This window comes from Herpailurus yagouaroundi, unplaced genomic scaffold (assembly GCF_014898765.1).
Source record: "Herpailurus yagouaroundi ecotype Mexico unplaced genomic scaffold, PumYag 77, whole genome shotgun sequence".
NCBI classification, from domain to species: domain Eukaryota; kingdom Metazoa; phylum Chordata; class Mammalia; order Carnivora; family Felidae; genus Herpailurus; species Herpailurus yagouaroundi.
The window spans coordinates 15,121,071-15,145,334 of NW_024412388.1; the positions used below are offsets into that span (position 1 = coordinate 15,121,071).

A 24,264-nucleotide genomic window follows, 5' to 3' on the forward strand; every position below is an offset into this window, starting at 1 on the left:
CGCCGTCCCTGAAGTTTGTTGTGGTGCGCGGCGTCCCGGAGGCCTGCGGCTGGGGGACCGGGCCGCGGTGCCGCCATGGCGGTGCGACAGGCGCTGGGCCGGGGCCTACAGCTGGGTCGAGCGCTACTGCTGCGTTTCACAGCCAAGCCTGGCCCGGCCTATGGCTGGGGACGGCCCGAGCGGCCGGGCCCCGCGGCGGGATGGGGCCGCGGAGAACGCCGGGGTCAGACCGCGGGACCCGGCGCGGAGCCGCGCAGGCTCGGGCTCGGGCTGCCCGACCGCTACCGCTTCTTCCGCCAGTCGGTGGTCGGGCTGGCGGCGCGGCTCCAGCGGCAGTTCGCGGTGCGGGCCCGGGGTGGCGCGGGCCCTTGCGGCCGGGCCGTGTTTCTGGCCTTCGGTCTGGGCCTGGGCCTCATCGAGGAGAAGCAGGCGGAGGGCCGGCGGGCGGCGTCGGCCTGTCAGGAGATCCAGGTGGGCGCCGGCCGGGGGCGGGGCTAATGGGGGGCGGGGCTAATGGGGGGCGGGGCGAGGGGCGGGGCTGGGATCACCTGCTGCCTGGGGCCGCGGCGGGTCAAGCTCTACCTCTGTCAGAGCTGGAAATTCGTTGGAAATGACCAGTGAAGGTTCATTTGCGGTGATACTGATCTCCTGATATAGAGCCAGCACCTCACATTTTCCCTTCCTCAAACAGCACCTTTTCGTCGTTATGCTGCTAATTATAGCTCCCGCTGCACCAGGGCTAATGGCTCTGTGCTTAATTTTCTAAAATGTAATGACAGTTAAATCATAGCACTTCTGTTCCTGAGGTAGCTGTCATCCTCAGTTTATGGATGGGGAAAAGTACTCAGAGAGGTGGAGTAATTTGCTCAAAGGCACACAGCTAATAGAGGCCAGTACCCAAAGTCTGACTCTCCAAGGCCTGTGCCTTTAACCTAAGCCTCCACAGTGTAGCCAAGTTAGTGACATAGCTGAAGCCAAAGTAAAAACTATGAACAGCGGTAGAAAACAGGACCTAACAGTTTTTAGTTAACCTGTGTAAATTTATCAGGAGCCACTGAATATGGGGTGGGGGTGGGAGTTGAGCTTTTCAAATGCTTAAAATAGCTCAGAGATCTGTGTTTCTGTTCAACCAAAATCTGTATTAGGCATCTGCAGAGAGACAGAACCAATAGCATGTGTTTATAAACAGAGAGATTTGTTTTAAGGAGTTGTCTCTGCAATTCCGGAGGCTGGCAAATCCAGAATCTGTGGGGTAGTTAGGTAGGTGGGAGACCCAGGAAGAGCCATTGTTGTGGTTCAAGTCTGAAGGCCATCCACTGGCCGAATTCCCATTTCTTCCAGGGGGTTCAGTCTTCTTCCTGGGATTTGAAACCACTCACTGCGTTACTACAGTGCCTGCATTGTACAGCTTAGGGTGGAGGTCAGGGAAGATAGTGTGACTTGCCCAGGGACACAGCTGGGCAAGGACTGGGCAATGTCTGCCGTGTTTTCTGGTTTCCAGCCCTTGTTCCAGTTCTCCTGACTCATCCATCACCAGAGTGTCTCATGTTTGAGCTCTGGCCAGTTTGGGTGACAGGTGATGTCTGGCCTAGTCCCCAGCTGCTGTCCTTGTCAGCAGGAGATGTAGATGTGGAAAACAGTATGGCAGTTCCCAAACAATTGCAAATAGATTTCTCATTTGATTCAGCAGTTCCACTTCTGGGTATGTGCCCAAAAGAACTGAAAGCAGAGACTTGAGCAGATGTTTGTACCCCCATGTTCACAGCAGCGTTGTTCACAATAGTCGGAAGACGGAAGCAGCCCACATATCCATGGATGGATGAATGGATAAACAAAGTGTGGTATCTAAATACAATGGAGTATTATTCAGCCTTGAAAAGAAATTCTGACGCGTGGTAGAACATGCATGAAACTTGAGAACATTATGCTAAGTGAAATAAGCCAATTACAAAAGGATAGGTGTTGGGATGCCTAGGAGTCTCTGTCACTTAGGTGTTGGACTCTTCGTTTTCAGATTTTTTTTTAAGTAATCTCTACACCCAATGTGGGGCTCAGGCCTACAACCCCCGATATCAGGAGTCACATGCTTTACCGACGGAGCCAGCCAGATACCCCAAGAGTCCGACCTTTGTTTTTCTCTTAGAGAGAGAGAGTGCTTGTGGGGGAGAGGAGCAGAGAGAGAGAGAGGGGAAGGAAGGAAAGAAAAAGAAGGAAAGAAAGAAAACAAAAGAGAAAGGAAAGAAAGGGAAAGAAAGAAAAGAAAAAGAATCTTAAGCAGTCTCCACACTCAGCACGGAGCCCGACGTGGGGCTCCATCCCACGACCCTCGGATCATGACGTAAGCGGAAATCAAGAGTCACATGCTCAACCGACTTGCACCCAGGCGCCCCTCCCCCCTCCCCACCCCCCAACAAGATCCAACTCTTGATGTCAGGTCTTGATCTCAGGGTCGTGAGTTCAAGCCCCTGGTTGGGTATGAAGCCTACTTCAAAAAACACACACAACAACAGGACAGATATTGTATGATTCCACTCATATGAAATACTTAGTCAATTCACAGAGACAGTGGAATGGTGGCTACCAGGGACTGGAGGGAGGAGGGAATGGGAAGTTAATGTTGAGTGTATATAGAGCTTCAGTTTTGCCAGATGAAGAGAGTCATGGTGATGGATGGTGGTGATGGTGGCACAACCAGGTGAATGTGCTTAGTGCCATGGAACTGTACATTTAAAAATGATTTAAATAGTAAATAGGCATAGCAGCATTATTCACAGTAGCAAAATATTAAAAACAACCCGCACATCCTTCGGCAGGTGAATTGTTAAACTTCGGTACAGCCGTACGGTGAACATTAAGCAATAACCAGGCATCAACTATTGATACAGGTTAACAACCTCAAGGATATTATGCCTAGTGAAAAAGGTCCCAAAGGGGTATATACTGTGTGACTCCATTTATATAACATTCCTTTTTTTTTTTTTTTTAAGTGTTTTTATTTATTTTTGAGACAGAGACAGAGCATGAGCAGGGGAGGGGCAGAGAGAGAGGGAGACACAGAATCCGAAGCAGGCTCCAGGCTCCAAGCTGTCAGCACAGAGTCCATCGTGGGGCTTGAACTCACGGACCGGACCATGAGATCATGACCTGAGCTGAAGTCGGACACTCAACCGACTGAGCCACCCAGGCGCTCCCATTTATATAATGTTCTTAAAGTGACAAAACTATAGAGATGGGGAACAGATCAGTGGTTGCCAGAGGACGGGGGTGGCGAGGGGAGGTGCAGATACAAAAAGGTAGCACAAAGAGGTTCTTCAGTGATGGCACAGTTCTGAGTCTTGATCGTGGTGGTGACTACACGAATCTGTACGTGGAATAAAACTGCATAGAGCTGACCTCAGCCCGGCGCGGTGGCGGCGCCCAGGGCAGAATCGGAGCAGGCTAAGAGAAGACTGGAGGGAGACTGAAGGAAGAGTTTGGGGGCTCTAAGAGTCCCTGCACCTGGCGGCCCTGGTCTGTCATGGGAGTCCTGGGGGCATCTGTGGCCTGAGCAGGGCGGTGGCCCTGGAGGGCAATCAGAAGGAAAGGCCGCTGCTCCAGTTCCTGGCTGACCGCTTGTGTGACGTGGAGGCTCTGCGAGAACGCCTGTCCCGACAGCAGGTGTTGAAGGTGCCTCAGAAAACTGGACCCTTCACCTGCATCAAGGAGCATACTTGGAAGGTGCCCATTTCGTCCTGACGCAGGGGGCGCTGCCACGTTTCGGGACAAGGAGTGGATATGGTCAAACGAACGTGGCCATTTCTCTCTTGAGGTCTTGGAGTTTCAGGTGTTGCCTGTAGAGGCTGCCATGCCAGTGGCTGTGCCATCAGCTACCAGGGCCTGGACGTCTCAGACCTCCCTGCTGTGTCCAACCCGGCCCTCGTTGGAACTTGTTGGAGGAAGTGCTGTCCAAATATGAGGTTCTGGGGGCTGACTGGGCACAGGGCTCAGGTTGGGGCTGGAGGAGCAGCGTCGGGACACAGCCAGCCCCATCCCCGCCCAGCCCTCGACCCCCTCCCCATCAAGCCGGACCTCAGCGGTGCCCGGTGGAGAGTCCGATGGCTCTCCAAACTCCTGGCTTCCATCTGGGCTCACTCGACATGGGGGCTGGAGTGGGTTGTGGCACCAGCAGGCCAGAGGGGAGAGCGTGGGTTTGGGGTATTAATTCCCCATCTCAGGGCCTCTGGCCGGCTGCACCCTGTGCTGAAAGGTCACAGCCCCGGTCATCCTGTCAGGCAGCTCTTTCCACCATGCTTCTCTCCTGGGTCTCACGAGCCTCCTGCCTCTCCAGACCTGGGGGAGGTAAGCAGCCCCAGGGATCTGTGCTCTCCCCCGGTTTCCCCACACCTGTCCACAACCATGTCAAGAGACTCTTCTCAGAGTATCCGTCCTTGTTTGAGTGTGCTACTGTCTCCTGCCGGGACCCTGGCTGATACAGGGGTGCTACTGGCACCATTACGGGGATGGTTCTTTCCTGTGTGAGACTGCTCAGCTCACCGCACGCTGTAGCAGCCTGATTCACTGGATGCCGGTAACGCCCCAAGTTCCATGGTGTTCCCACTTATCGACTTATTGACTCAGCTCCGGTTCGGCTTGTTGCTCTGCGAGAATTGACCTGGGCCTTTGAACTTGTTTTCCTTTGCTAGGTGTGTGACATGACTTGTCAGTAGAGGGCACCAGAGGGATTACGGGAGGAAAGGCTTCGGCTTGCTGGTTCCCTGAGGGTGTGCTTGCTTTGCCGGCTCTCGGCTCTCGCTCTCGTTACCTGCATTGCGCGCGGGGCCACCCCAGCAGGTGACTCCCGAGGTGTCAGGCGCTCAGCTGCTTCGCCTGGCGCCCCCAGCCCCCAGGCAGTTTTGGAGAGGAGTGCCTCCACTCAGCCACCTCCCTGTGAATGAGGCTCCACCACAGAAAGGGGATTTCCAGTAAATACCAAGGCACCTTCTCAGTGAATCCCTTGTTATTTCAATTTGCTGTTAAAGTCAATAATTCTTTTTTTATATAATTTTTTTAATGTTTATTTATTTTGAGAGAGAGAGTGTGTGAGTGGGGAAGGGGCAGAGAGACACAGGGAGACGCAGAATTGGAAGCAGGCTCCAGGCTCCGAGCTGTCAGCACAGAGCCTGATGTGGGGCTCGAACCCACAGCTACGCGATCATGACCTGAGCTGAAGTTAGACGCTTAACCGACTGAGCCACCCAGGTGCCCCAAGTCAATAATTCTTTATATTAAACTTCACCTGTTCAAAAACTTGCATAGAACTGCACACTCACGAATGAACGCAGGCTTTAAAAGATGGTAAAAACTGAGTAAGGTCTGTGGTCTAGTTGATAGCACGGCACCAATTCACGTTCCCAGTTTTGATATTGTATCGCTGCTTTATAAGATGTCACCATGGGAGGCAACTGAAGGGACAGAGGACACTTTGTAGTTTTTTGGGGGTTTTTTTGTAACTTCTTGTGAGTCTCATTCTTAAAGCCATGGTTGATAAAGATTACAGAACATCGGTTCTGCTCTATGGAGTTTAGAAACCAGTTGGCACAGTGAGATCGTCTTTCTTTTCTATGTTTCTTCTTCCCTTCTTTCCTTCCTTCCTTTCTTCCTTAAGTTAAAAGTTATCATGAATTAGCTTATAGATACGAAGCGTTGTAGGAATCCTCCAGAAGGACAGGTTGCTGCAGGCTAGATGTCCAGGCTGGTTATCGAAGAGGGAGGAGCTCCAGTTGGGACTTGATGGATGAGTCGGGCTAAATAAACAAAGTGGAACAACACAATGGAATCAGGTCCAGAGAGAGGCATATGAAAGGCGCCTGTGGGCAGATGAGTCCTGTGAAAGTTTTCACAAATAGGAAGCACCCAGCCAAGGTGCTGAGTAAGCTGTTAGGTGTTTGAACAGAAGAGTGATGTGTGAATGTGAAACTGGTAACCAGAGGGTTAATGGGACTAATAAACACAACAGCAACCTTTTACCCAGAACTTTTCCACTTGCCTTTATTATTTTTAAATGTTTATTTGCTTTGAGTGAGAGCACGCTTACAGGGGAGGGACAGAGGGAGAGAGAGAATCCCAAGCAGGCTCTGTGCTGTCACCACAGAGCCTGACATGGGGCTCGATCCCACGAACTGTGAGATCATGACCTGAGCCAAAATCAAGAGTTGGATGCTCACCCGACTGAGCCACCCAGGCGCCCCTCCTCTGGTCTTTAAATATCCCTGACTCTCTTCCTCTGGATAGCTGGATTTGAGGCTTGGGTTCTCGTCTCAGACTCAGGTGGCCTCTTGAAAAAACCCTTTCCTTGCTGCACATTGACTGTCTCAGTGACTGATTTTGCTGTGAGCCAACGGGAGCTCTCTGCCTGTGGTTCCTCAGCCCCCAGCCAGTTCTGGGAGTGTGGTGACCAGTCCAAGCGACTGCCTAGGCTCTTTGTCCTAGGGACTGTCCCCAGAGCCCAACCCCAGCTGGGCACTGCCAGCCTTGGGGACCCAATTTAACTTTTGCAGCGAGGAAATGGTTTTTGGCTTCGGGTGGACACGCCTCTTGATGAGTACTTGACGTGCAAGGGCAGGTGAGCGCATTTCCTCTTCCCATTGGGTGCCTCCAAACAGGGGGCTTTGGTGTGGATCTCTGCGCCCCCTTGTCTGAAAGTTGACTAGGAAGCTGTTTGGGTCAGACAACGAAGCCTTGGCTTTGGGGCAGGAACCAGTGCTCCCAGAGGCACTCAGTGCTTCATTTGGTTTGTTTGTTGCTGCAGCTTTTGGTATCTTTGGACAAAACCAGCCGTATTCTGATCGGAAAATGGAAAGTGAATTTGATCCCCGAATGCAGCCCTTTGGTCTGTATTCTCCAAAATTGGGCAGTTCTTGCTTTGCAACACTGCTTTCCCACAGTATTCATTAGACTGGAGAAAAATGACCGATCAGTGGATCCATAAATTATGATATATTTGGAAACTGGGCCTTTAAGATTTTGTTTGCATCTTTTTTTTAATGTTTACTTATTTATTTTAAGGGGGTGGGAGGAGAGAGAGAGAAAGAGACAGACAGACAGACAGACAGACAGACAGACAAAATATCCCAAGCAGGCTCCATGCTCAGCTCAGAGCTCAACCGTGAGATCATGACCTGAGCCAAAATCAAGAGTCGGACACTCAACTGACTGAGCCACCCAGGCGGCCCAGATTTTGTTTGCATCCTGCTTGTGTATCTGTATGTGTGTCCATGTGTGTTGTAAATGTGAGATTTTTTTCTCTACCTGTGGATGGTGCTACTAAAATTAATTTGACAAAGAGGTCAATGTAGTTGGTTTAAAGGCAAGTGCTTGTAAGAATTAGGCATTCCAAAACTGAGAAAAACACTTTTAAGTTCATGTGAGTTGGGAAAATATTCAGTATTAAAGCTAATTCAGGGTTGTTGGTTTAATTAAAATGGACGTGTTTTTAAAGTTTCCAGTAGTAGACGTAGGAGGTACAACTGTTGTTTGTTCTGCCTGTGTTTACTGCAAGTCAATAGGTTCACGTTATAAAGTGTTTTGGTAATCTAAACATAATCACTGAGAACTAACATGGGTTTCTTTTTGGCTTCTATTAAGGGAAACAACTCTGTATACAAGGGAATTGAGACTGGTTATTTAAAGAAGGAAAACTTAGGACAAAACCTGATTTTAAGAAGTTGTAGAAGATTTGTGAGAAGGAAATCTTTGGAAAGGAATTTTGTGCACGGTCGGGACTAAGATTACGGAGATGAGTGCATAAAGAAGTTTTTTAGGGAGTGGTCGACACCTGGGGAAGAGAAGGCTGGTTGAGAGAACAGGATCAGGCAGAGGTTGAGCAGTGACACAACCTCAACAGAAGCCTCAGCTGACTCTCTGAGGAGTTTCCAAAAGTTGGGTTCCTCTTTAGAACCAGCCTAAACTGGGGCAGAGGGCTGGACTTTCATACACTTGTACTGAATGGCCATTAGATGAGACCGCCTGGGAAGAGGGCATGGCCTGGACAAGGCAGGTGTCTTCAGTCGACGCCCTCGCTCGTGAGCCCTGAGAGCTAAGAACCATTAGCAGCATGCCCACCAGCTGAGGGTCCTCCATTCCTGATGGGGGTTCTGGTCAGCACATCCCAGCACAAGGACTCAGCTCCATGCAGCACCCTGGATGGCCCCGTCTCAGTAAGTGTATGTCAACATGGGCAGTGACAGGGAGGGACAAAGGAGGGACTACATACCATTTTTCAAAAATTCGCCTTGTTGGAATGAATGAGTTTTGCTATCAGAAGTACATCAATATAAGATTAGAATTTGGTTTTCCTGTTACAAACGACAGTTTTCTGGGGCGTCTGGGTGGCTCGGTTGAGCATCCAACGTGGGCTCAGGTCATGATCTCATGGTTTGAGCCCCACGTCAGGCTTTGCACTGACAGATCAGCACCTGCTTCAGAGTCTCAGGTCCCCCTCTCTCTCTGCCCCTCCCCCACTCAAGAGTTCATGCACTCTCTCCCTCTCTCTCAAACATAAATACTGGGGTGCCTGGGTGGCTCAGGTGGTTACAGTTACATGTCTGACTCTGGATTTTAGCTCAGTCATGATCTCACAGTTGGAGAGTTCAAGCCCCACATTGAGAGCCTGTTTGGGATTCTCTGTCCCCCCCTCTCTCTGTCCTTCCCCCGCTCGTGCTCACGCTCTATCAAATAAATAAACTTAAAAAAATAATAGTAAGTAAAGCCTTCTGATATTTCTGACCAACTTCCCAAGATTCAACTTCTAAATGAAATCTTTTTTTTTTTTTTTTTTTTTTACTAATTAGGCTTGTTTATTTGGTATGTCAAATTACATGGGAAGCACTGTCAAATAAATGAGGATAAACCTTAGATTGTATGAGTGGATGCTATAACTCTTCCAGAAACTGTATAAAATTCCTAAGGTTTTGATATGTCCTGGGGTAATGTCATCATTTGTAATTCCAATTATTAAAGTGTTGTGTGTCACAGAAAAACCATGGCCATTTTTTTAGTTTTCTGTCATTTATAGTTATTGTTTTACTCTGATGCTATTACAGATGGGTTTCAGCTTAAGGAGATTCATGGGAAGGACTTTTGACAAATACGGGTCTCTCATACCAGTAAGATGATAAAGCCAAACTGAGTAAGAACTTCTGGAACTAACAGGAAATCCATTCAAACAGAGCAAGAATTAGTAACATGGGACTGAATGAATTGAGGAAGATAATTACTCTTGTTGAAACGCTGCTGGTTCTCTAATGTTTGCTCTTCCAGATTTAAGGAAAGTGTTTTTCTCTTAAGCTATTATGACTTGCAGAAATTTGGTAGAATAATCCCTTTGTAAACAAACATGATACATTTATCTTTTTCTCCCCACCTGATCCCTCCAGATTCGGAAACTCTCAGTGAGTATTCTTATATTTTCATGGCAATGTATGTATTTGTATACGTTCAGTAAGAATCTGTTCTTAGGACAGGACACATTTGGAAACATTGGTTATATTATCAGGGCTTTGACTGGACTATCATATTTGAGGGAGACGTGCATTGACTCAGATATGAGCAGACAGCTTTAAGGAACTAAAGCTGACGTTTTGGAGCCAATGAAGTGCCTTGGAAAAATCAGCTTTGTACTTACTTACAGAGTTCCCAGGAGGTCATTTTCTGGCAGGTGCAGGAACCTCAGGATATTTTAGGGACCTCAAGAAGAGAGGAACTTACCCGAATCTATAGGTATTGCAGACAGAGTCTGATGGCAAGTACTTGGCTTGGCTTCTTAGCCCTGAGAGGCTATTAAAAGTTCAGTCTGAAATTCTTTGAGAAGTTCCAGCAAAGCAGATTTAAAAAAAAAAAAAAAGGCAAACTCTATATGGCTAGTCATTCTTGCAGCGCTCATGGAAATAATTAGGCCAACGTTGTTAAAGCTGGAGTCTTAATTTGGTTATCTTTGGTGGAAGTGGGGGTGATTTTAGGAAAAAAAATCAGACCTTTGTGGACGTTAGATTAACTGTGTTTGGATGTTTGTTGTTTGCCTCTTAAACTGGGCTGGATTGTGAATTCTGATTTCCTCCAGTGTCTGGTTATGATTCTCCAAACTAAGGTTTCCAATTTTCTCCTATTCCCATTCCCTAACACTGCCCTTTCTCCTGAAGCCCTGCAAACTGCACACTTGAGGTAGACTTCAGGCAGTTTAGGATTATTAGAGCCGTGTTGGAACCCAAGGAGGCAGCCAGTGCCCATGGCCCAGGACACCAGAAATCAGACTGTTTGATTGCCCAGGGGGAACAATCGGGCAGATCTGGCCGCCGGGCTGGCAGCCCATACAAAGCCTCCAAAACCCTTTGCGACGGCATTAGTAGCAGACACAGACTTGCCCAAACACCACCCTCGGATTCTTCTGAAGACCGAAGGAGAGCTGCCCGTCCACAGCTCCCGAGAACCACCCAGTGGCAGCTGCCTGCCAGGGTCCTTGCACGACAGAGAGTGGTCTCTGAGATCAGAAGCCTCTGAGATTGTGCCGGGAGCTCAACAGGCAAGGTGTGCCAGCTGCAGAATTTAGAAGTTTTGGCCTCTTAACTAACAAGTGTTCTGTGTTGGGCCGTCTCTGTTTCCAGCGAAGGTACAGAGTTTGAGAAAACGTTCTTCCGAATAACGGGAGAGAAAGGTAGGTGGCCTGAGCCCAGGATGAGCAGTAAAACCCAGTTTGGTTGTGCTTTTATTAGCTCTTGATCCTGTCGGTGAAGACCTTGCCTGGCTCTGCCTCTCCCCCACTCCCCCGACTTCCCTTTACTTGAGCTTTATTAGGCACCTTGGCTCATCGCGCCTGTTTTGTTCCTCACAGGCAATTTTCACCCAGAAAAACAAGCTGCTCCCGGACCCACTGGACACCCGATGCTGGCAGGGCTTCCGGCTGGAGGAGTATGTGATAGGACAGCCCATTGGCAAGGGTTGCAGCGCAGCTGTGTACGAAGCCACCGTGCCTGTGCTGCCCCAGAGCCTGGAGGTGGCAAGGAGCATCGGGCTTCCTGGCAGAGGCCCAGATACCGCTCCCCAGGAAGAGGAGCCGGCTTCCCGGGCCGCTGGCTTTCCCTTAGCCATCAAGATGATGTGGAACATCTCGGTGAGGAGGGGGCCTTTCGCCTTTGGGTTGGGCGTTTCTCAAAACGCCAGTCTTGGTGGACCCGATAGTGCCCTTTACCGGGAAGTAGATGGGCGGAGTCTCCACAGTACAGGCGCCTCAAATTGTGACAGTCGGCGAATCGCCTGGGGATCGGGTTAAAAGGCAGATTCTGGTCAGCTGGTCTGGGGTCGGGGCTGAGATGCTGCCTTTCTCACAAGGTCCCTGGTGATGCCCGTGCTTCTGGTCTGTGCACCACACACGGGCGGCAAGGGCCTGAGCACCTGGGTTCTCATTTGTCAGTGCTGGTCCATTAGCTGGATTCAGGTGCGCAGTTTACCGCTACCCTCCCTCTTTCCCCTGACCTGCCTCACTCGAGAGGAGAGGCCACACGCCTCCCTTTAGCCTCCCCCTTTAGCCTCACCTCCAGATCACAGGCTTGCTTGTCACCTCCCTGGCCTCAACTCTGGAAGGACGCAAAGCTTTGGGAAATTGAGTTTTTTCCCTCCACAAAAACAGATTTCTGTCTAATTTCTTTCCCTTTTCACTATATAGATGGGTTTAGAAAATTAATTAAGACCTAATGTTCTTTCTCCTTCCCAGAGCATCCGTCCAAGCCTGAGAATGGGACACAGCTCATGCTGGACATTAAAGAATGCAGTTTCTTTCTTTCTTTTTTAAAGATTTTATTTTCAAGTAATCTTCACATCCAACGTGGGGCTTGAACTCAACAACCCCGAGATCCAGAGTTGCACGCTCCACTGACTGAGCCAGCCGGGTGCCCCACGAACGCAGTTTCTTGTTTTGATCTGGGGGATGAAGGTTATTAGACTATTGCCCTTCCCAGCTGGCTAATAGCTAACAAGTAGCCAAGTGCTTGGCCTGGGAAACATCCAGTGTTGGCATCAAACCTCCACTGATGGGCATGGCACCTACTGTGCTCACAAAAGCTAAAAGACTTAATTCCTGTAGGGTTCCTAACAGGTTCCACAGGGCGTGAGTGCCATTCATAATGAAACGAGGAAATAGGGTGTTTTTCCTCGAGTTTGGCTCTTTCTACTGGAGGGTTGGGGAGGGCTGTCCTGTGATTCAGCACCACTTTATCCAGGGCGAGTTTGTCCATCTCTGCCTGTCTGCTGAAGGCAGCCTGCCAGGGGGAGTCTTTGTGTTCCAGTGGCCAGTTTTGAGCCTGGTGGGGACCGGAGGCATTGATGGCAGTGAGAAAGATCCCTGACCGTGACCATCTTGCCATCCCTTCCTGCCCTGGGCACCTGAGCTGCCCGGAGATTGAGGTGGGGTGTGGCAGCCCCCTGGGAGGTGGTGGGGGACAGTATCTCTTCCCTCTCAGGAGAGACTAGGCTTGGCTTGCCCCTATCTTGAATGTCAAAACCAATTCTAGAGGCACCTGGCTGGCTCAGTTGTGGAGCATGTGACTCTTGATCTTGGAGTTGTGTGTTCAAGCCCCACGTTGGGTATAGAGATTACTTTAAGATTTTTTTTTAAAAATTCTAGGCAGTAGCTGTCTGGTCCAGATTACAAGGAAGACTCGAACTTGCTCTAGGCACGTAACCCTGAATTCATGATTGTGTTCCAGGCAGGCTCTTCCAGTGAAGCCATCTTGAACACAATGAGCCAGGAGCTAGTCCCAGCTAGTCGAGTGGCCTTGGCCGGGGAGTACGGAGCAGTCACTTACAGGTACGCACCCCTCTGCCCACCGGACTGGTTGTGAGTTCCGCGAGAGCAGAATCCTCCCCTGTGTCCTCCGTGTGGCGTCATGTCGATCATAAATGCTCACTGAATGATGCGGCGAATGATGGATTTGTAGTTGCTGGATAATTTCACTTGGAGAGGATTGCAGATCATCTGACCCCAACTGAAGATCTCCCAGAGAAGGCCATCCAAAAACGCCCAATTCAGAATGTTGGAAAGTTGATCTGATTGCTCTTAAGCAATGCTCAGGTGGAATGCCGCCTCCCTGTCGCTGAACTCCATCCCCAGCAGAGGTAGCACTCATTCCACTAACAGCGGCAATGCCAAGAGATTAAAAGGTGGGGGGCTTGGTCCCCAAGAGTTCTGTGTGTGACAGAGGAGCCGGACAAGGTGGGAGCAGAGGCCGGGGAGGTAAGCGCTACCTACGGCCGTGTGTGCTCAGGCGCTGGGGGAGCGCAAACGGATGGGCCTCTTGAAGCGACCATCAGTGCTGCCTTTGGAAGGATGAGGAGGCACCACCTGGGCAGGAGGGAAGGCAGAGAGGCCTTCTCCACAGAGAGAAGAAGGGGTGGACGGCAGCTCATGCTCCTCGTGCTTTGTAAGCACCAGGTGTGCGGTGGTGAGGATCGACGCTGAGCGGGTGACAGAGACACGTGTGGTCACTTCACGATTGTGGACCGCCAGCAGGGGCTGCATTTGGCAACTTACTGGAGGGTTAGTTTCTAGACCCAGTGCCGTCAGAAACAGGAAGGTAGACACAGGGACTTGAGAAGACACATGGAAAGCCCCTTCTATGGTTTGGAAGGCTCCCTGTGACTGGGGGTTCTTAGTATCGTCCTCCTCTCCTTAGTCCTTCGTAGGGAAAAGTGGGTGTCTGCATGTCTGCTGCTTTCTGAGGGGTACAGCTGTCTTCAGGCAGCTTTCTGTGTGCACCTCAGCCTGCTGACATGCTGTCGGGTAGCTCATGTGAGCACCAATGCCTCTGTGGTGGAGGGGCCGCCCAGACCTCCCATCTGAAGTGGTCCTTGTCTCTCACCAGTCCCTTACCCTGCTTTAATTTGTCTTCACGGCATTTATCCCCATTTGACCTTAAATCACAGATGTCTGTCTATTCTCTCTCCCGCTGTCCTAGAAGCTCTTGAGGGCAGGGCTTTTCTGTTTTGTTTGCTGTGTACCCTTGCAGCTCAGTAAATGTCCATTGGATGATTCCATGAATATGGCATCAGTGACTCAGGAGAAACGGTCTCAGTCCCTGAGAGCACTTCTGTTTCTACCTAGCCTCTGCTCATCTAGGGACCTCAGGCTCAGACCTTTGTGATCTGCTCCTGCCACTTCTCTCCCCGACGCTTACACTCTGTGCTCCACCATAGTGAATCCATAAGGCCCTCCTCCAAATGCACCGCACTCCTCCTTACCTGTCTTCCTACGTTGCAGTTAGCTGTACTTGGGCTGCCCTCCCCACAGCCTCCTGTCCCACTCCAGGTCTCCACACACACATACCTTACACGGACACGCTCATCCTCAGGCTCCCATGGCAACCGAGCTGAACTTTCCCACTGTGGCACAGACGACCCTGAACTGTGATCCTCCTGATTCTATTACTAGCTCCGGTGCCCCAAGGCTAGGAACACTTTAACTCCCTTGATTGCACGCAGGGGTGCACTCAGATGGACTGGAGAGTGAGAGCAGTAGGAGGCCACCTGTGGACTGGCTCTACAAAGCTCGGGAACTGAGGCGGATCTTCGGATGGGGGTGGCCATCTTGCTCCCTCAGTGTTGTCTTCGTGTTTTTGGGTTTCTCCTCCACTCTGAACTCTCTCACCCTGTGTCCTTCTTTCTTCCCCCATAGCTCTTCTGTTCCTGTGTGCCTTTGATCACATGGGTGACTTTTGGCCGGCACCTTCCACCGTCAGTTCCATTGCTGACTGCTAGATTACTGCCATGTTTTTTCATTAATGTTCCTCCAAGAGAGAATCTAACCAGCCCCCTTCCCTTTTCCCACCAACCGTTTGGGTCTCCGATGTGACTGCAGGCTCCTTGCCCTTAGGTCAGGTGCCCACCCAGTCAGTAGTGCCTGAGGGGTGGGGCTGATATATAGCAGGCCGACTCACACCATCCAGAACATGGCCACTGTGCGCCAGCAGGCCTGTGGGTGTGGGGATCCCTGAGGAGGAGGTCTGGGCAGGCAAGTGATGGCTGTACTACAACCTGCATCTGTGCCGATTCATTTATTCAACCAAGGTTTATTGAGCTCATACTCCACGTTAAGGGTTAGAACTTGGCAATCATAGGGGCGTCTGGGTGGCTCAGTCAGTTGAGCATCTGACTTTGGCTCAGGTCATGATCTCGCAGTTCACGAGTTGGAGGCCTGCATCGGGTTGTGTGCTGACAGCTCAGAGTCTTGAGCCTGCTTTGGATTCTGTGTCTCCTTCTCTCTCTGAAATAAACATTGGGAAAAAAAAAAAAAAAAAAAACACCTTGCGATCATAGAGATTCTGGGTCCTTTGTAAGTATTAACAACCTTACAAGGTGTGTTACTACCCTATTCCCTTTGGCAGTTGAGACTGAGCGCAGAGAAGTAACCTGACCAAGGGCTTACAGTGGCCGACCTGGAACTCAAACCAGAGTCAGATTCCAGAGTCTCTTGACCACTGTATTCTGCAGCATGGGATGGATGGATGGACAGATGGATGGGCCAGCGGAGTCCTCAAATGTGATTAGTCATCTTTATGGGTTTGTTTTTTCACTCTAACACCAGGCTCTGCACCTGACACAAAGCAGATCTGTACTGTTTGATTAAAATGGGTGATTAAATGTCAGTATTTATCGTGGTATAATTATCTTTCCGTTGGTGTCATTTGGCTGAACTAGAAAGTCCAAGGGAAGTCCCAAGCAACTGGCCCCTCACCCCAACATCATCCGGGTCTTCCGTGCCTTCACCTCTTCTGTACCACTGCTGCCAGGGGCCCTGGTCGACTACCCTGATGTGCTGCCGCCACGTCTTCACCCTGAAGGCCTGGGCCACGGGCGGACGCTCTTCCTCGTTATGAAGAAGTAAGTAGGAGGCGGCCCCTGGCCCTGTGCACCTGCAGCCCCCGGGGTGGCAGGGAGGAGGCACCTCGTCCTTCTGTAGGGCAAGGCCACGGTGAGGGCAGACTGCCCTAGAGAGCAGCGTCCCTTTAGGATGATTTTTCATGAAAATAGAACTTCGTCTTCACTTAGAACATAGTTTTCACCTAGTGTTTTTAGTACATTTGATTCTTGCTCCTTCTCTACGGCTTGCCTTACCAGTTGTGTGTGTCTTGTTTAACACAGAAAGTTCTCTCTCCTTGCTCTCTGTACCTACTGGCATTGCTGTAATGGGCATTTTAAGGAAAGAGTGTCTGCTCCATTACTTTCATCACGTGGGGCCCAAGCTCTCACTTCCTAACTCAGGGTAATGGGTGGGAACAGAAAGGATACTTGAGGGAGAAAAGATTAAGAAACTCCACAATGAGGAAGGATCGTCATCCTAATCGTAAGTAAGATGCTGGGGACCAATGATGTGTGATAGCCAGAGGCCCTGTCACCCTCTCCACCAGCTACCCCTGCACCCTGCGCCAGTACCTTCGTATGAACACCCCGAGCCCCCGCCTCGCCACCGTGATGATCCTGCAGCTCCTGGAGGGGGTGGATCATCTGGTTCAACAGGGCGTTGCGCACAGAGACTTGAAATCTGACAACATTCTCGTGGAGCTGGACGCAGGTGGGTCCCTGCCCTACCTCACAGCCATCCGGGGTGCACCAGACTCATGTCTGCAAACATTTAAGGACCCTTCAGGTCCTTTTTGACTTTGTATGTTCTGTTACATGTTGTCTTAATTTCACTCCATGCACAAGAGGGGAGCAATCTCTCCTCAAAATGGAGGCCTTTGTTCTCTTTGTAGGGCTTGTGGAATGATTCCTTTCTGTGGCCCACTTACAGAACACAAGACTCGGTGGCAGAAGTTCTCTTAAAGTAAAAGAGAGGTAGACTGTAGCTCAGTAGAAAAAAGCATTTTGAGACAGTGAGAGCTGTCCAAAGATAAGCCCAGTGCCCCTGGGGATCCCGAGTTCCCCACGCTGGAGGCACTGAAGTAGAGGCTAGATGGCCCCTTACCTGGGCTGTTTTAAAGGAGATTTGTATGTCTGCTAAGTTTTGAACTAGATTGAAAATAAGAGGCAAGTAAATTGCTAGAGGAACTAGGTTTTTAAAGAAAGTCTGTGTGAATACTTTTACAGACAACTAAATCCTAATGGACCAGTTTCTTGGGTTTGGATTTGGGGTTTCAAGTTCAGATCAGATTCTTGGGGTGGTAAGAGCTCTTAGAGATCATCTGAGCCCAGCACCATCTGCTGAGTAAACCATGAGCAGCTCCTTCAGTCCTGGGCTAGCTCCGATTACTTGCTTAGATTGAGCCAAGCTTTTATCCAGTTCTTTGTTTGGGGGCTTTGATTTCCTGGAGGCATTTCCGTGCCCACTTAGCTGGCCCTCCCGTTGAGCTCTCTGGGGACAGGGTAGCCATCCTGCGCTCCTGGACCAACATGGAGTCCTTGTAAACCTCTCTCACCCATGTCTTGACGGTGGCCATGGTGGGGATCATAGGAAGGCCTCTCGGAGGGGCCAGTCACTTACCTCTACCTGTCCCTTCCCCAGATGGCTGCCCCTGGTTGGTGATCACAGATTTTGGTTGCTGCCTGGCTGATGAGCGCATTGGCCTGCAGCTGCCTTTCACCAGCTGGTATGTGGACCGGGGTGGAAACGGCTGCCTGATGGCTCCTGAGGTGAGTCCCGCTAAGCAGGTCTTGTGCCATCAGCAAACATACTTCTCCACCGTGCTTCCACTGAGAGGACAAGTGTGAAAGTCCTTGTCCTCATTATTTACTCAACACCTCCATCTTTTCTGACCCTTAATTTGGCACAAGTCCCCTGCAACCTGAGTAGATTCTCGTGGGTCCTAGCCACAGCTCAAATTCTGGGTTCTTGGGAGAGTTCCGATCAGCCCAGGAGTCAGATGCTGTGCCGGAACGTGAATGCGTTCTAGGTGCCAGCAGCGTGAAGCTCACTCATTGCTTCCTAACAGGTGTCCACAGCCTGCCCGGGCCCCAGAGCAGTGATTGACTACGGCAAAGCCGATGCCTGGGCAGTGGGTGCACTCGCCTACGAAATCTTCGGGCTCTCTAATCCCTTTTACGGCCAGGGCAGGGCCCACCTTGAAAGCCGCAGTTACCAGGAGGCTCAGCTGCCCGCACTGCCCAAGTCGGTGCCTCTAGAAGCAAGACAGTTGGTGAGGTCACTGCTCCAGCGAGAGGCCAGCAAGGTGAGGCTGTCCCCAGGTCTTGCAGGAGTTGTGTGAAAGTTCATGTTCCAGAGTAAAGACCAGGTTTGGGCAAGACTAGAGTCACCGATAGCTCCTCTGTCCTAACCAAGTTTGTACAGGAGAACAAACTTTAGTATAAATAGGAGTAGGGGAGGTAGCCACCAGCTTACAGTTCCAGCAACGCAACTTGTCTTGGCTTCAGTGGCTTCAGTTACTTAGAGGGAAGAAGATGCATTTTTAAGAAGTGTTTAACAGAGTTGTAGCTTCTAGGAACAGCCGACATCTAATGAAACAGAGGTGAGGCCTCGCCCAAGAGCAGATCTGGACCTGCCCAGGCCCAGGCCAGGCGGCATGCCTAGGGAAGAGCACAAAGGCAGACACGGTCCAAACCCCTGTCCTCCCGCCTCCCTGCCACCGCACAGCATGTGCTCAGTGCCACCAGTTACTAAGTGAGGAGAGGTCTAAGGTGGCTCGTGGCCCTTCCTTGACGGGGAGACTATTTCCACGACACATGTGGCCTGCGGCACCTTTGTGCACCTGGAAAAGCCTGCAGCATGGAGGGCGAGCAGCCAGCGTGTGTCAGGAGAGCGAAGGGTGTTGTAGGAAGGAGAGACATAGGGGTGGACAAGAATTTGGGGCCGGAGAAGGGAAGACCCTGAAATGAGGATTCATTAACGGATCGGGTTTGGGGCCACATGCTTTGCCAGCCACATGTTCTAAGCTTCCGCTTCCCTGCCTGTTGCAGAGACCGTCTGCCCGAGTGGCTGCTAATGTGCTTCACTTAAGCCTCTGGGGGGAACACACGCTGGCCCTGAAGAATCTGAAACTAGACAAGATGGTCGGCTGGCTCCTCCAACAGTCCGCTGCCACTTTACTGGCCAACAGGCTCACGGAGAAGAGCTGCGTGGAGACAAAGATGAAGATGTTATTTCTGGCCAACCTGGAGTATGAAACGCTGTGCCAGGCAGCCCTGCTCCTCTGCTCCTGGAGAGCAGCCCCATAAGGGCCCTGCTGTAGCTGAATTACTAAAAGAACTTAGCAGCATCCGTGTGGTGATGGTCTGTGAATGGGCAGAGCTCCCAGGAGTGAGGGCGGGAGCAGAACAAGATGGCGTAGGGAGGGCTGGTCAGCCCCGGAGAAGGCCTCGGGTTTGGCAAATGGAAGGAACAGCTAGCTCACGTCCAAGTTCAGTCCGTAGCTACTAACTCACCCTAGCCGTGCCATCCTAGGTGCCTCACGTAACCTGTGTGGTCTGACGTTCTCACGGGCAGCGTCGAGGGGCTGGCAAACAGACTGTCTCGTAGCGCAGAAGCAGTCTTAAATATGTAAATACACCGAAATTTGAATTTCGCAGGTAACTAATATTTTAATTTTTTCCAACTATTTGAAAACCCGAAAAACAGGCAGCAGGCCAGACTGGCCCACAAGTCAGAGTTTGCCAACCCCTGGTCTAGATGAATTCAAAAGGCCTAATTCTAAAAAGACACCCTGATTAATCACAAGGCCCCTTGTGTGTAAATGCTAATAGAAGGTGAGAAGACCGGAGCACACAGCCAGAGGCATGCATTCTCTGCAGCAAATGAGGAGTGAGGTGTTACCTGCTGACCAAAAGCCCTCATGGACCTCTGTGAAGCCGGTGGCTGAGCTGGTCTGTTAGGTCTGGAGGTGAGGCTGAGTGAGGCCCAGACGTGTGCCTCCCCCCTCACCTTCCAGAGGTCCCAGCAAGGCCCTGCCTGTTGGTAGCAGAGCATGACTCCAGGAAGGGACTGCGGCTTGTTTGAAAGTGGCAGCCGTGAATCAGCCTGTGTGCTTCCTGAGCTAAGGCAGACATCTGCCCGGGTCGGTATATTCGGGTGTCAGAATGAAAACATCCAGTGAGGCCTGAGAAGTAGGAAGCCTCTGCACTTCAGTCAAGCATTCTGGAAAGCTCTGGGGTGTGTCTGCGGAAGCATTTCCACTCAGCTCCTCCAGCTACTAAATCGAGTCTAGTGGAGCTAGAAGTAATGAAGAAATGGAAGTTAACCGTGTAGTGTTTTATTGCTAATCTGCCTTTTGACCAGTATTTCTTATAGAAATCGTGAAGAATTAAATGCACATTTTCAACTGCAGAAGACGTTATTTGCTTTGAATTGAATACGTGGCTTTAAGAGTGATCTTTACACCATAATAAAGAGAACAATGAGGAAAGGATTTCATGTGATTTTACACCTGCTTTTTAGGACTACAGCTACTGCCTAAAGCAAGGTGAACGTATATTGTAGTTCCTTTCAAAGAAGCAATTCTGTAATTCTATTAAGTCAAGCACTGTTACCCCAATTTCCCCACCGGCCTCAGTGTGTTATTAACCTTCTCTTCTCCCCCGAGAAGTGAGGAAGTGTTGTGATTTCACACTTAAGGAAAATACGGTTGGCGACACTTAGAGGCCACTTACTATTTTGTGTCTCATGGCTGAACAGCATCCCCACCACAGCAAAGCACACGGGAGCCACATCAAGTTGGAGGGCAAGGTTTCTTTTTATCTTAGAAATGAGAGTGACCACACATGGAAGATACCACTTAGCATTAGGTGGAAAAACTCAACATAAAAATCATCCCCCAACCCCCACCCCCTTGGTACTCAGTGCCGCGTCTCCCACTGAGGTGAGACTCTGCCACTGTCCCACAGCTTAAAAAAACAAACAAACAAACAAGTGAAACACACACACCACCATAAAGACAACCCAACCCTATGTAACCCCCATCTGCATGTTTTAAGGAGTTCCAGGGCTCGGCCGCCTCAGTCAGACTTCTCCTTCTCCTTCATGTGCAAGAAGACCGTGCTGAAGATAAAGAGCCCCAGCATCATGGAGAAGGCGCTGGCGTAGTACGGGTAGGCCGAGGGGATGAAGCGCTCATACTGCGTGTGTTGGAGCGGCCTCACCGACACCTGCAACACGACAGAGGGGACAGGCCCCGGCCACTCAGCAGCCCAGGCGAGGCCCACTCCGGCCGAAAAGGGGACCGTGACTTTGGCTCACCTGAGTGGAAGAGTGCAAGTGCGTGTAGCCTAGCCGGTTGTAATCCACTTTAAACTGGAACACTCCATACACATCGGGCAACTTGAACTGGACGCTGTATTTGCCACCTGTGGGGGGAGCCGAGACCACCAGAGGGGTGTCTCCGTCAGCCTCACAAGAGCGAGCACCACAGGACTGTCGTCCTGCCGCTGTCCCCCATGAGAGCACTACTTGCCTTTCTTCTTCAAGAAGGTCCTCACGAAAGGATCGATGCGGACAAACTCTAGCTGGATGTCATCACCATCAAAGGGGACCCATCTGCCATTTGAGAGCTGCTCAATCACGATGCTGTACTCCTGAGACGACAGGCTGGTCGGCCGGGGGAGTCACCACCCTTGGAGCAGCACCGAGTCCCTCGTGGACCCGGCAGGAACCCCCAGGGCGAGCCCCTGCTCCCCAGCCCGCTAACGCCCCTCTCCACCTCAGCCCTGGACCACCAACGTCTGCACCCAGACTGCCCCACTTGCGGACGGGCCAGGCACCGTCAGGGAGCCCTGCCGCTACCTTCGCTGCAGTCTCCACCCCTCCCCCCAACCAGCAGAACGGAGCAGCAGAGCCCTCCCGCTTCTACACCTCCACGACAAACCCATACCTCTTCACGCCTTTTTAGACACTGGCTTGTGCACCGGGCCCTCTGCACCTACACTTTCTTAGGAGTAAAGATTAATTTATTTGTCCTTATTTAGGCCACTAAATATTCAATAAATGCTTCTGAGCTAAAGCAACCTGGCCCAAACCACAGGGGTCCCTCCTGCTCCAAGATGCTCTTACCACTAGGTCGGTGACGGTGTAGGCGTTGGGTGGGGCGGTCTCACCCACCCGATGGTGGGACACGGGCCCCACACGGAGGACACCCTCCTCCTTGAACACCCAGCGGGAGAGGGCCACAGCTAGCTCGTAGTTGCCCGTCTGGGAATACCTGCAGAAGGGGCAAACAGGAGGCTAGGGGCCCAGAACGGACTTCTTTGCAGCGATGCCTGACAGTCACGATCCATGGAGACAAACTGCCTGAAACTAGCTTCTGCCTGGAGACCATACGTATCTAGGTATCCTGCTTCAAGGAACGGGGAAAAGAGGTCAGGTGGTGTTGCTGTGGGGTCACCTTCACAACAAACACACTCGCTGAAACATCTCCGGGTAAGCCGCTGCCACCCTCAAAAGTCTACGGTACCAACACAGCAACGAAGTCTTCAACCCAAAGACACCTGGCCTCCGACGCTTCCAGCTGGAAGGCTCCTTCCTCCCCAGCACCAGACCACACGCCCCCGAGCCCACCAGCACCCACCTCTGGGAGCCGGGCGCAGCCTTCTGCACCGCCGAGTTGAAGAAGGCATCGCTGAAGAAGTCCAGGGAGCCGCTGAAGACGACCCGGGCGTTGTTCCTGGCCTGGAGCCCAGCAATGAGCAGGGTGTTCTTCCCCACCGCGTGGGGGTACTGGGAACAACAGAGGGCTGTCATCCAGGAGAGCCCGGGGAAAGGACAGGCAGCTGGGCCTCTGGGGCAAGAGGACAGCAGGCCGGACGTCAACCTGAGGGTGGCACCAGAGGCCCCGGCGCCTCTGCCCCTTCCTGCTCCCAGCAACCTCTCCTTCACCAGCCTCCGCCCCGTGTGCTCTCCTCTTACTCCTGCTCGTCTTCACATAAAGGGCCTCGCCGCTGGGCCCGGGGCCCGCAGGCCTCAAGGCTGCAACGGCCCCTCACCTGGGTGATAGGTTTATCCGGGAAGAAGGAGTAAGACGTGGAGGAGCCCGTCAGGATGTCCAACACCAAAGGATTGTCAGGATCGGCCACCATCCTACAGAAGGAAAGGAGAGCACCCCACAGGGACCCTGAGAACTGAGCTCAAGGACCTGGGTCCCGAAGGGTCACTTCTCCACAGGGACGAGTCCTGCTTTCTCAGCAGTCGCACGCCTGCTCTGCCACTAGCTTTCCTCTTGCTGCAACAACGAAGTCTGACTCTGAGTGTCCTAAATTAATCTCTCCCCTCTCCTCCAGGGATAGAACCCCCTAAACCATCAAGGGTGGGTTAGTTTCCCATCCTCCCCAGGTTTCTAGCGCCCTGGGCCTGCTCACTCACCCAACACCTCGAAAGAGGATGGGGTTCAGAGATGATCTCCCAACAATGGTTGGGGCCTTCAGCAGGTTCTCGGGGTCGGCCACAATGAGCGTGTGCTGCGGCAACAGAGGGAGATGGGGGTCAGGAAAAGGCGCCTCCACGCCAGGGACTCCCTTCCTACTCCTTCTCGGTTTCCAGGCTGAGCCCTGGTGGAAGGGCCCCAAACCTGGAAGGTAACGGGCCGGTTACCTGGCCAAGGTCTGAGATGTCGTAGTTGTGATGGTCAATGATGGCTGTTTTCTCCTCGTCGAACTCGATCCCACACTCACTGCCCAGCTCTCGAAGAGGGTCACCTGCAAAGACCCAAGAAATGCCTGGTTTAACCCTTACAGGTGGGCCCTGGGCCAAGCAGTGTCGCTTCCCTGGCCTCCTGGTGACTCACCCTCTCCCAGTCACCCTTAGGCCCTGCCACTTCCCCAGGCCGTGCTCAGCCCCAACTGGACAGCTGGACAACAGCACGGTTTTCTGCCTCCAGGGGTCAGAACCTGAATCAGTAACACGGAGAACCACCTGGTCCTCTGCCCACAAATACACAAAACCCCCCATTGAGGCAAAGTCATAACCTCAGGCAGACTTGACCTGAATGAGCCTGGCTTCACGGGACTTCTCCTCCTCATCACCCCAGTCTGTCAACACTGGGAAAAACAAAATGAGACTGGCCGGGTGCTGACACCAACCAAAGCTGCGGGATACGCGTGCAGGCTCCAGAATACTGCTCTCTCCCTACTTCCACGTATGTTTGAAAATTTCCAAAATAGGGAACAACAACAAAAAAACAAAACAATCTGTCAAATTACTCTGGGTTCTGCCCAAATAGCCAGCCCCATCTTTTCTTTCTGTCAGGGAAGGCCCACCAACACAAACAAAAACAAAGGGAAAAAACCAAACTGGGAAAAAACAGGGTT

General features: G+C 51.5%; 2 protein-coding genes and 1 long non-coding RNA gene across 4 annotated transcripts in view; 2 read left to right on the top strand and 1 right to left on the bottom strand.

Annotated features, from left to right (window-relative positions):
* The window catches only part of PINK1 (PTEN induced kinase 1), a 26,699-nt gene continuing 2,435 nt past the window's right edge, over positions 1 to 24,264 (top strand). Inside the window, exons 1-8 of one of the 2 annotated variants that reach the window (XM_040463438.1) lie at positions 1 to 471; positions 10,865 to 11,143; positions 12,735 to 12,835; positions 15,721 to 15,903; positions 16,431 to 16,594; positions 17,525 to 17,652; positions 17,952 to 18,188; positions 18,934 to 20,322. In XM_040463438.1, the coding sequence (XP_040319372.1) occupies positions 76 to 471; positions 10,865 to 11,143; positions 12,735 to 12,835; positions 15,721 to 15,903; positions 16,431 to 16,594; positions 17,525 to 17,652; positions 17,952 to 18,188; positions 18,934 to 19,191 (1,746 nt within the window). In that variant the 5' untranslated portion in view covers positions 1 to 75 and the 3' untranslated portion in view covers positions 19,192 to 20,322. Of the gene's footprint in view, positions 472 to 10,864; positions 11,144 to 12,734; positions 12,836 to 15,720; positions 15,904 to 16,430; positions 16,595 to 17,524; positions 17,653 to 17,951; positions 18,189 to 18,933; positions 20,323 to 24,264 lie in introns of those variants that run through there. The other variant, XM_040463447.1, reaches the window with a different exon arrangement.
* LOC121022389 (uncharacterized) lies at positions 2,442 to 9,864 on the top strand. Its single transcript, XR_005786919.1, has 2 exons — positions 2,442 to 2,885; positions 9,081 to 9,864. It is a non-coding gene; the product is annotated as an uncharacterized LOC121022389 (long non-coding RNA).
* The window catches only part of DDOST (dolichyl-diphosphooligosaccharide--protein glycosyltransferase non-catalytic subunit), a 7,716-nt gene continuing 4,130 nt past the window's right edge, over positions 20,679 to 24,264 (bottom strand). Inside the window, exons 4-11 of the mRNA XM_040463459.1 lie at positions 23,549 to 23,652; positions 23,321 to 23,415; positions 22,945 to 23,038; positions 22,530 to 22,678; positions 22,016 to 22,163; positions 21,420 to 21,540; positions 21,206 to 21,312; positions 20,679 to 21,114 (exon numbers count right to left, since the gene is read on the bottom strand). Of these exons, the coding sequence (XP_040319393.1) occupies positions 20,965 to 21,114; positions 21,206 to 21,312; positions 21,420 to 21,540; positions 22,016 to 22,163; positions 22,530 to 22,678; positions 22,945 to 23,038; positions 23,321 to 23,415; positions 23,549 to 23,652 (968 nt within the window). The 3' untranslated portion in view covers positions 20,679 to 20,964. The remainder of the gene's footprint in view (positions 21,115 to 21,205; positions 21,313 to 21,419; positions 21,541 to 22,015; positions 22,164 to 22,529; positions 22,679 to 22,944; positions 23,039 to 23,320; positions 23,416 to 23,548; positions 23,653 to 24,264) is intronic.